This window comes from Ranitomeya imitator, chromosome 3, assembly GCF_032444005.1.
Source record: "Ranitomeya imitator isolate aRanImi1 chromosome 3, aRanImi1.pri, whole genome shotgun sequence".
Lineage (NCBI taxonomy): Eukaryota > Metazoa > Chordata > Amphibia > Anura > Dendrobatidae > Ranitomeya > Ranitomeya imitator.
The window spans coordinates 839377589-839388823 of NC_091284.1; the positions used below are offsets into that span (position 1 = coordinate 839377589).

At 52.6% G+C, this 11235-nt stretch overlaps 1 protein-coding gene across 2 annotated transcripts; it reads left to right on the plus strand.

Moving 5' to 3' along the window:
* The first annotated feature begins 358 nt into the window (after window positions 1-358).
* On the plus strand, window positions 359-9637 carry LOC138672391 (protein ZAR1-like 1.S). Of its 2 annotated transcripts, none has more exons than XM_069760328.1 (4): window positions 359-928; window positions 5246-5338; window positions 5784-5858; window positions 9189-9637. In XM_069760328.1, exons 1-4 carry the CDS (start codon window positions 404-406, stop codon window positions 9327-9329), a joined length of 834 nt encoding a protein of 277 aa, XP_069616429.1. In that variant the 5' UTR covers window positions 359-403; the 3' UTR covers window positions 9330-9637. The 2 variants fall into 2 exon arrangements, with proteins under 2 accessions (XP_069616429.1, XP_069616430.1); XM_069760329.1 differs by having other exon boundaries at window positions 5246-5316; window positions 9189-9331.
* The last annotated feature ends 1598 nt before the right edge of the window (window positions 9638-11235 follow it).

Consider the following 11235-nt stretch of genomic DNA (forward strand, 5'->3'; position numbering starts at 1 on the left):
CTCCGGCAGTGAAGGAGTCGCCCTGTCCCCGCTCCGCTCCAGCAGTGAAGGGGTCGCCCTGTCCCCGCTCCGGCAGTGAAGGGGTCGCCCTGTCACCGCTCCGGCAGTGAAGGAGTCGCCCTGTCCCCGCTCCGCTCCAGCAGTGAAGGGGTCGCCCTGTCCCCGCTCCGGCAGTGAAGGGGTCGCCCTGTCCCCGCTCCGGCAGTGAAGGAGTCGCCCTGTCCCCGCTCCGCTCCGGCAGTGAAGGAGTCGCCCTGTCCCCGCTCCGGCAGTGAAGGAGTCGCCCTGTCGCCGCTCCAGCAGTGAAGGGGTCGGTCATTACACTAACGAGCCTCCTCCATGGGGTGATATAAGGAGCGGCCGCTCAGGTCACCTGTTCACTGCAGGAATCCCATCATTGACTATGGCCGGAGTCATGTACCCCCAATATCCGCCCTTCCTGCACTATGGCGCCCCTTACCGCCAGCCGCCCCCCTACTACAAGCCCAAGGTGCCCTACTGGAAGCCCCCCTACAAGGGGCCCATGAAGCCCACCCTGCCGTTTGACTGTCTGGATAACTACCGGTGGTCGCAGCTGAAGGCCTTGCTCAGCCAGCTGGGCCCGGAGCTCGGGTTCACCCGCTTCACCACCAGAGAAGTTGGGGTCCAGGTGAACCCGAGAGTGGACGCGTCTGTGCAGTGTTCACTGGGGCCCCGGACGCTGAGGAACCGCAGGGGCGGGAACTTCCTGTGCCGCGCCAGCCCCGGACAGCACGCCGGCCTCAGCATCGTCACCCCGGTGCGCTTCCCCCGCACCATCGCCGTGTACTCCAGACTGTCCGACCGGAGACTGTTCACCCTGCCGGGCGCCGGGGCCAGAGACGTGGGGGTGCAGCCGGAGGAGGAGGAGGAGGACGGCAACGCCGGGGGGAAAAGACCCACATTCCAGGTGAGGGAGGGACGTAATATTACCGGGGAAACCACAGAATGGGGAGAGATGGAGCCCCCCAACTGCTGAAGTATGGAGTGTTCATTATCACTGATACTCCAGAGCTGCACTCACTATTCTGCTGCTGTAGTCACTGTGTACATACATTACTGATCCTGAGTTACATCCTGTATTATACCCCAGAGCTGCACTCACTATTCTGCTGGCGCAGTCACTGTGTACATACATTACATTACTGATCCTGAGTTACCTCCTGTATTATACCCCAGAGCTGCACTCACTATTCTGCTGGTGCAGTCACTGTGTACATACATTACATTACTGATCCTGAGTTACCTCCTGTATTATACCCCAGAGCTGCACTCACTATTCTGCTGGTGCAGTCACTGTGTACATACATTACATTACTGATCCTGAGTTACATCCTGTATTATACCCCAGAGCTGCACTCACTATTCTGCTGGCGCAGTCACTGTGTACATACATTACATTACTGATCCTGAGTTACCTCCTGTATTATACCCCAGAGCTGCACTCACTATTCTGCTGCTGTAGTCACTGTGTACATACATTACATTACTGATCCTGAGTTACCTCCTGTATTATACTCCAGAGCTGCACTCACTATTCTGCTGGCGCAGTCACTGTGTACACACATTACATTACTGATCCTGAGTTATATCCTGCATTATACCCCAGAGCTGCACTCACTATTCTGCTGGTGCAGTCACTGTGTACATACATTACTGTTCCTGAGTTACATCCTGTATTATACTCCAGAGCTGCACTCACTATTCTGCTGGTGCAGTCACTGTGTACATACATTACATTACTGATCCTGAGTTACATCCTGTATTATACTCCAGAGCTGCACTCACTATTCTGCTGGTGCAGTCACTGTGTACATACATTACATTACTCATCCTGAGTTACATCCTGTATTATACCCCAGAGCTGCACTCACTATTCTGCTGGAGCAGTCACTGTGTACATACATTACATTACTGATCCGGAGTTACATCCTGTATTATACTCCAGAGCTGCACTCACTATTCTGCTGGTGCAGTCACTGTGTACATACATTACATTACTGATCCTGAGTTACATCCTGTATTATACTCCAGAGCTGCACTCACTATTCTGCTGGTGCAGTCACTGTTTACATACATTACTGATCCTGAGTTACATCCTGTATTATACCCCAGAGCTGCACTCACTATTCTGCTGGTGCAGTCACTATGTACATACATTACATTACTGATCCTGAGTTACATCCTGTATTATACTCCAGAGCTGCACTCACTATTCTGCTGGTGCAGTCACTGTGTACATACATTACTGATCCTGAGTTACATCCTGTATTATACTCCAGAGCTGCACTCACTATTCTGCTGGTGCAGTCACTGTGTACATACATTACATTACTGATCCTGAGTTACATCCTGTATTATACCCCAGAGCTGCACTCACTATTCTGCTGGTGCAGTCACTGTGTACATACATTACATTACTGATCCTGAGTTACATCCTGTATTATGCTCCAGAGCTGCACTCACTATTCTGCTGGTGCAGTCACTGTGTACATACATTACATTACTGATCCTGAGTTACATCCTGTATTATACTCCAGAGCTGCACTCACTATTCTGCTGGTGCAGTCACTGTGTACATACATCACATTACTGATCCTGAGTTACCTCCTGTATTATACTCCAGAGCTGCACTCACTATTCTGCTGGTGCAGTCACTGTGTACATACATTACTGATCCTGAGTTACATCCTGTATTATGCTCCAGAGCTGCACTCACTATTCTGCTGGTGCAGTCACTGTAACATAGTAACATAGTTAGTAAGGCCGAAAAAAGACATTTGTCCATCCAGTTCAGCCTATATTCCATCATAATAAATCCCCAGATCTACGTCCTTCTACAGAACCTAATAATTGTATGATACAATATTGTTCTGCTCCAGGAAGACATCCAGGCCTCTCTTGAACCCCTCGACTGAGTTCGCCATAACCACCTCCTCAGGCAAGCAATTCCAGATTCTCACTGCCCTAACAGTAAAGAATCCTCTTCTATGTTGGTGGAAAAACCTTCTCTCCTCCAGACGCAAAGAATGCCCTCTTGTGCCCGTCACCTTCCTTGGTATAAACAGATCCTCAGCGAGATATTTGTATTGCCCCCTTATACTTATACATGGTTATTAGATCGCCCCTCAGTCGTCTTTTTTCTAGACTAAATAATCCTAATTTCGCTAATCTATCTGGGTATTGTAGTTCTCCCATCCCCTTTCATCCCATCTCCTGTGTACATACATTACTGATCCGGAGTTACATCCTGTATTATACTCCAGAGCTGCACTCACTATTCTGCTGGAGCAGTCACTGTGTACATACATTACATTACTGATCCTGAGTTACATCCTGTATTATACCCCAGAGCTGCACTCACTATTCTTCTGGTGCAGTCACTGTGTACATACATTACATTACTGATCCTGAGTTACATCCTGTATTATACCCCAGAGCTGCACTCACTATTCTGCTGGTGCAGTCACTGTGTACATACGTTATATTACTGATCCTGAGTTACATCCTGTATTATACTCCAGAGCTGCACTCACTATTCTGCTGGTGCAGTCACTGTGTACATACATTACATTACTGATACTGAGTTACCTCCTGTATTATACCCCAGAGCTGCACTCACTATTCTGCTGGTGCAGTCACTGTGTACATACATTACATTACTGATCCTGAGTTACATCCTGTATTATACCCCAGAGCTGCACTCACTATTCTGCTGGTGCAGTCACTGTGTACATACATTACATAACTGATCCTGAGTTACATCCTGTATTATACCCCAGAGCTGCACTCACTATTCTGCTGGAGCAGTCACTGTGTACATACATTATATTACTGATCCTGAGTTACATCCTGTATTATACCCCAGAGCTGCACTCACTATTCTTCTGGTGCAGTCACTGTGTACATACATTACTGATCCTGAGTTACATCCTGTATTATACCCCAGAGCTGCACTCACTATTCTGCTGGTGCAGTCACTGTGTACATACATTACATAACTGATCCTGAGTTACATCCTGTATTATACCCCAGAGCTGCACTCACTATTCTGCTGGTGCAGTCACTGTGTACATACATTACATTACTGATCCTGAGTTACATCCTGTATTATACCCCAGAGCTGCACTCACTATTCTGCTGGTGCAGTCACTGTGTACATACATTACATTACTGATCCTGAATTACATCCTGTATTATACCCCAGAGCTGCACTCACTATTCTGCTGGTGCAGTCACTGTGTACATACATTACATTACTGATCCTGAATTACATCCTGTATTATACCCCAGAGCTGCACTCACTATTCTGCTGGTGCAGTCACTGTGTACATACATTACATTACTGATCCTGAATTACATCCTGTATTATACCCCAGAGCTGCACTCACTATTCTGCTGGTGCAGTCACTGTGTACATACATTACATTACTGATCCTGAGTTACATCCTGTATTATACTCCAGAGCTGCACTCACTATTCTGCTGGTGCAGTCACTGTGTACATACATTACATTACTGATCCTGAATTACATCCTGTATTATACCCCAGAGCTGCACTCACTATTCTGCTGGTGCAGTCGCTGTGTACATACATTACATTACTGATCCTGAGTTACCTCCTGTATTATACTCCAGAGCTGCACTCACTATTCTGCTGGTGCAGTCACTGTGTACATACATTACATTACTGATCCTGAATTACATCCTGTATTATACTCCAGAGCTGCACTCACTATTCTGCTGGTGCAGTCACTGTGTACATACATTACATTACTGATCCTGAGTTACATCCTGTATTATACTCCAGAGCTGCACTCACTATTCTGCTGGTGCAGTCACTGTGTACATACATTACATTACTGATCCTGAGTTACATCCTGTATTATACCCCAGAGCTGCACTCACTATTCTGCTGGTGCAGTCACTGTGTACATACATTACATTACTGATCCTGAATTACATCCTGTATTATACCCCAGAGCTGCACTCACTATTCTGCTGGTGCAGTCACTGTGTACATACATTACATTACTGATCCTGAATTACATCCTGTATTATACCCCAGAGCTGCACTCACTATTCTGCTGGTGCAGTCACTGTGTACATACATTACATTACTGATCCTGAGTTACCTCCTGTATTATACCCCAGAGCTGCACTCACTATTCTGCTGGTGCAGTCGCTGTGTACATACATTACTTATCTTGGTGTTTTTTTTCTCCCAGTTCCTGGAGCAGAAATACGGCTTCTTCCACTGCCGCGGCTGCCAGGTGCGGTGGGAGAGCGCCTACGTGTGGTGTGTATCTGGAACTAACAAGGTTGGTCGCTGGTTTCCCCGGGTGTTGTGCCCCGTTCACACTCGTGCTCTGCGTCCTGCAGTGAATCCTCTACAGCAGGGCCCCATCTCCGCTCCTCGGGAGCCACCACAGGTCGTGTCTTCAGGATTTCCTTAGTATTTCTCAGGTGATGGAATTATTGCCTGTGAAGATGATGCAACGCTAAGGAAAGCTTGAGAACTTGACGTGTTGGTGGCTCTTGATGACTGGAGTTGGGGAGGCGACAGAGACCCCTGTGGTGGTTGCATGCGTTATATTGGGGGCTGGGGTTCTGCAGGGCCTCTCGGTAGCTGGTGGGATGTTCTCAGCACTGCATGTTTATGGATCCCTCCCAGATCTGGATACCTCATTGGGGCGCACTGTGGCGGGTGGTGGACGATTCTGTGCCCTGTACTGCGCGTCTCATGTTCTGCTTCCTTTTGTCCAGGTTTATTTTAAGCAGTATTGCCACAAGTGCCAGAACGGCTACAACCCCTACTATGTGGAGTCCATCGAGTGCCAGGTACAGACCCTCCAAGGGACAGATTAAAAAAAAAAATAGTCGAGTGACTTCAAGGGCGATTGGTATCCTAATTGAGTTGGGTTGGGCACTGCGCCTTCTTCATGCTGTGGCTGCTCCGGGTTGGGTCGGGCGCTGCGCCTTCCTCTGTACTGTGTGGCTGCTCTGGGTTGGGTCGGGCACTGCGCCTTCATGCTGTGTGGCTGTTCCGGGTTGGGTCGGGCACTACGCCTTCCTTCATGCTGTGTGGCTGCTCTGGGTTGGGTCGGGCACTGCGCCTTCCTTCGTGGTGGCTGCTCTGGGTTGGTTCAGGCACTGCGCCTTCATGCTGTGTGGCTCCTCTGGGTTGGGTCGGGCACTGCGCCTTCCTTCGTGGTGCCTGCTCTGGGTTGGGTCGGGCACTGCGCCTTCCTTCGTGGTGCCTGCTCTGGGTTGGGTCAGGCACTGCGCCTTCCTTCGTGGTGGCTGCTCTGGGTTGGGTCATGCACTGCGCCTTCCTTCATGCTGTGTGGCTGCTCTGGGTTGGGTTGGGCACTGCGCCTTCCTTCGTGGTGGCTGCTCTGGGTTGTCTCGGGCACTGCGCCTTCTTCATGCTGTGTGACTGCTCCGGGTCGGGAACTGCGCCTGCCTTCATGCTGTGTGGTGGCTGCTCTGGGTTGGGTCGGGCACTGCACCTTCCTTCATACTGTGTGGCTGCTCCGGGTCAGGTACTGCGCCTTCATGCTGTGTGGCTGCTCTGTGTTGGGTCGGGTACTGCGCCGTGTTCATGCTGTGGCTGCTCTGGGTTGGGTTGGGCACTGCGCCTTCCTCTGTACTGTGTGGCTGCTCCAGGTTGGGTCGGGCACTGCGCCTTCCTCTGTACTGTGTGGCTGCTCTGGGTTGGGTCGGGCACTGCGCCTTCTTCATGCTGTGGCTGCTCTGGGTTGGGTCGGGCACTGCGCCTTCTTCATGCTGTGTGGCTGCTCTGGGTTGGGTCGGGCACTGCGCCTTCTTCATGCTGTGTGGCTGCTCTGGGTTGGGTCGGGCACTGCGCCTTCTTCATGCTGTGTGGCTGCTCTGGGTCGGGCGCTGCGCCTTCCTCTGTACTGTGTGGCTGCTCTGGGTTGGGTCGGGCACTGCGCCTTCTTCATGCTGTGTGGCTGCTCAGGGTTGGGTCGGGCACTGCGCCTTCCTTCATGCTGTGTGGCTGCTCAGGGTTGGGTCGGGCACTGCGCCTTCCTTCATGCTGTGTGGCTGCTCTGGGTTGGGTCGGGCACTGCGCCTTCTTCATGCTGTGTGGCTGCTCTGGGTTGGGTCGGGCACTGCGCCTTTGCTGTGTGGCTGCTCTGGGTTGGGTCGGGCACTGCGCCTTCTTCATGCTGTGTGGCTGCTCTGGGTTGGGTCGGGCACTGCGCCTTCCTTCATGCTGTGGCTGCTCTGGGTTGGGTCGGGCACTGCGCCTTCTTCATGCTGTGTGGCTGCTCTGGGTTGGGTCGGGCACTGCGCCTTCTTCATGCTGTGTGGCTGCTCTGGGTTGGGTCGGGCACTGCGCCTTCTTCATGCTGTGGCTGCTCTGGGTTGGGTCGGGCACTGCGCCTTCTTCATGCTGTGTGGTTGCTCTGGGTTGGGTCGGGCACTGCGCCTTTGCTGTGTGGCTGCTCTGGGTTGGGTCGGGCACTGCGCCTTCTTCATGCTGTGTGGCTGCTCTGGGTTGGGTCAGGCACTGCGCCTTCCTTCATGCTGTGGCTGCTCTGGGTTGGGTCGGGCACTGCGCCTTCTTCATGCTGTGTGGCTGCTCTGGGTTGGGTCGGGCACTGCGCCTTCTTCATGCTGTGTGGCTGCTCTGGGTTGGGTCGGGCACTGCGCCTTCATGCTGTGGCTGCTCTGGGTTGGGTCTGGCACTGCGCCTTCCTTCATGCTGTGTGGCTGCTCTGGGTTGGGTCGGGCACTGCGCCTTCTTCATGCTGTGTGGCTGCTCTGGGTTGGGTCGGGCACTGCGCCTTCTTCATGCTGTGTGGCTGCTCTGGGTTGGGTCAGGCACTGCGCCTTCCTTCATGCTGTGGCTGCTCTGGGTTGGGTCGGGCACTGCGCCTTCTTCATGCTGTGTGGCTGCTCTGGGTTGGGTCGGGCACTGCGCCTTCTTCATGCTGTGGCTGCTCTGGGTTGGGTCAGGCACTGCGCCTTCCTTCATGCTGTGTGGCTGCTCTGGGTTGGGTCGGGCACTGTGCCTTCTTCATGCTGTGTGGCTGCTCTGGGTTGGGTCGGGCACTGCGCCTTCTTCATGCTGTGTGGTTGCTCTGGGTTGGGTCAGGCACTGCGCCTTCCTTCATGCTGTGGCTGCTCTGGGTTGGGTCGGGCACTGCGCCTTCTTCATGCTGTGTGGCTGCTCTGGGTTGGGTCGGGCACTGCGCCTTCTTCATGCTGTGTGGCTGCTCTGGGTTGGGTCGGGCACTGCGCCTTCTTCATGCTGTGGCTGCTCTGGGTTGGGTCGGGCACTGCGCCTTCTTCATGCTGTGTGGCTGCTCTGGGTTGGGTCGGGCACTGCGCCTTCTTCATGCTGTGGCTGCTCTGGGTTGGGTCAGGCACTGCGCCTTCCTTCATGCTGTGTGGCTGCTCTGGGTTGGGTCGGGCACTGCGCCTTCTTCATGCTGTGTGGCTGCTCTGGGTTGGGTCGGGCACTGCGCCTTCTTCATGCTGTGTGGCTGCTCTGGGTTGGGTCGGGCACTGCGCCTTCTTCATGCTGTGTGGCTGCTCTGGGTTGGGTCGGGCACTGCGCCTTCATGCTGTGGCTGCTCTGGGTTGGGTCAGGCACTGCGCCTTCCTTCATGCTGTGTGGCTGCTCTGGGTTGGGTCGGGCACTGCGCCTTCTTCATGCTGTGTGGCTGCTCTGGGTTAGGTCGGGCACTGCGCCTTCTTCATGCTGTGTGGCTGCTCTGGGTTGGGTCGGGCACTGCGCCTTCTTCATGCTGTGTGGCTGCTCTGGGTTGGGTCGGGCACTGCGCCTTCATGCTGTGGCTGCTCTGGGTTGGGTCGGGCACTGCGCCTTCCTTCATGCTGTGTGGCTGCTCAGGGTTGGGTCGGGCACTGCGCCTTCCTTCATGCTGTGTGGCTGCTCTGGGTTGGGTCGGGCACTGCGCCTTCATGCTGTGGCTGCTCTGGGTTGGGTCGGGCACTGCGCCTTCCTTCATGCTGTGGCTGCTCTGGGTTGGGTCGGGCACTGCGCCTTCTTCATGCTGTGTGGCTGCTCAGGGTTGGGTCGGGCACTGCGCCTTCCTTCATGCTGTGTGGCTGCTCTGGGTTGGGTCGGGCACTGCGCCTTTGCGTTTCCCATGTGTGTTGATCTCTTCCCTTCAGACCTGCATGAAGGCCTGGTGCTCGTGTCCGGAGAGGCGACACATTGACTTGAAGCGCCCTCACTGCCAGGAGCTGTGCGGCCGCTGTAAGGGCCAGAGGCTGTCCTGTGACAAGACCTACAGCTTTAAGTACATAGTGTGAGGAGCTGCGGTGTGGAGGACTGTGCCGGAGCTGCGGTGTGGAGGACTGTGCCGGAGCTATGGAGGACTGAGCCACCGCCGGAGATGACTGATTAATTTTTCTGATGTGCAGATCTGTAATTTGTTTAATATGTAAATAAAATGCTTTTTGTTAATGGCGGCTGTGCGGAGCTGCGCTGTTTGATGCGCTCTGCTGACAGCAGCGGCGGCTGCTTCATGGCGTCTTTGGCGCGGTCTGAGCTGCTCTTGTACGTCGCCATCGTGTTTTTCTTTTTCTTTTTTTTCTTTTTTTTTTCATTGAATGAATTCATTGCAATCTTAAAATAAAGAAAAAAAAATAATAAATTACTAGATGTTGTTTATGTACGAAATGGGTCAGTAGGTTACTGTTATGTATTCTGAGAGCAGCATGATGCAAGGACAGAGGTCCTGACTCCAGCAATGTGTCACTTACTGGGCTGCTTCCTGCAGTTATGATAAAATCCCTGTTTCATCTCCTCCAGAACCACACCACAGGAGGTCGCACCCTACCCATCCTAGCACCACGGACAACAGGGGTTCGACTGGAAAGAGGTTTATATAGCTCCCCCACCTCAGTCCAGCCTCAGTGTTTTTCCTGTCCTCAGGGGCATGATGATGAGGTGGCCGGCAGACAGTCACTACACGTTTATGACCTAGTACTGCGGTCGATAGTGGTGCCTGCTGGTACTGGACCACATTGTTCTCCTGCGGCTATGGTGGCACGCTGGGGTCCTCCCATAGCTCCTCAGCCCTCATTCTCCTTCCTGACTGTCTCGGGCGTGCAAGAAATGATGGAAACCGCTGGAGTTCAAGCACATGACGTCACTTCCAGTTGTGTCCCAGGGTGGTGGGCATGTCAGCAGTGACTTTGGGAGTGCTCAATCATGGCAGAACATGTAGTGATGGCGTCTCATCCTCCTGGACGATCTCAGGACTGTAACTGACCCTGACTGAAGACACTAGGGTAGGACTAAACGCAGTCCTCGCATAATGTACTAATAAGCCAGCGGTGCGTGGAAAAGATTAGAGGAGCAGCCCTCCCATATGGAAGGAGGAATGGAGCGTCAGAAGATGGCACCGTCCTTCCATCTTTCACTGGGGCGCCATTGGGGACAAGAAAGAAAGTGGATTCCAAAAGTTCAGATTCTGAAGAGCAACGGGTCACTGAAGAAAGGCTGGAAGGAGAACTTACCCTGGAACACAGTACAAGCCGGGATGATGGAAAATGTCTCCTCAGAAGATATTGAAGAGCTCTTGGCGGCTGTAAGGGATATCACGGGAGAGGAGAAAAGTACTCCAACAATCCAGGATGAAATGTTAAGAAGATGAAAAAGGAAGATGTTTCCTGTTCATGATAATGTACAGAATATAATTCTGGATGAGGAGATCCCAGAAACATCTAAACGTCTCAGGAGAAGGGAAGGAAATATTCCCGGAGAGACGTCTGAACATCTCGGGAGAAAGGAAGGAAATATTCCCGGAGAGACGACTGAACATTCCAGGAGAACGGAAGGAAATATTCCCGGAGAGACGTCTGAACATCTCGGGAGAACGGAAGGAAATATTCCCGGAGAGACGTCTGAACATCTCGGGAGAACGGAAGGAAATATTCCCAGAGAGAAGACTGAACGTCCCAGGAGAACGGAAGGAGAGATTCCCGTTAGAGGAGTACATGGCCAAATGCTGGATGGAAATCCCTGAAGCGGAAACGATGTTGCAGTAGTGAAGACTCCTTTTCTCAGCTCAAGGACTCTCTGGATTGGAAAATGGACAGTCTGAGGAAGTCTTGGGAGACATCTGTGACCTCGCTGGAAACGAATGTTCTTTCCACCTGTATAACATGGGCCTTGTTCTGATGGTTACAACTAGGTCATCCCGCTGGGGCT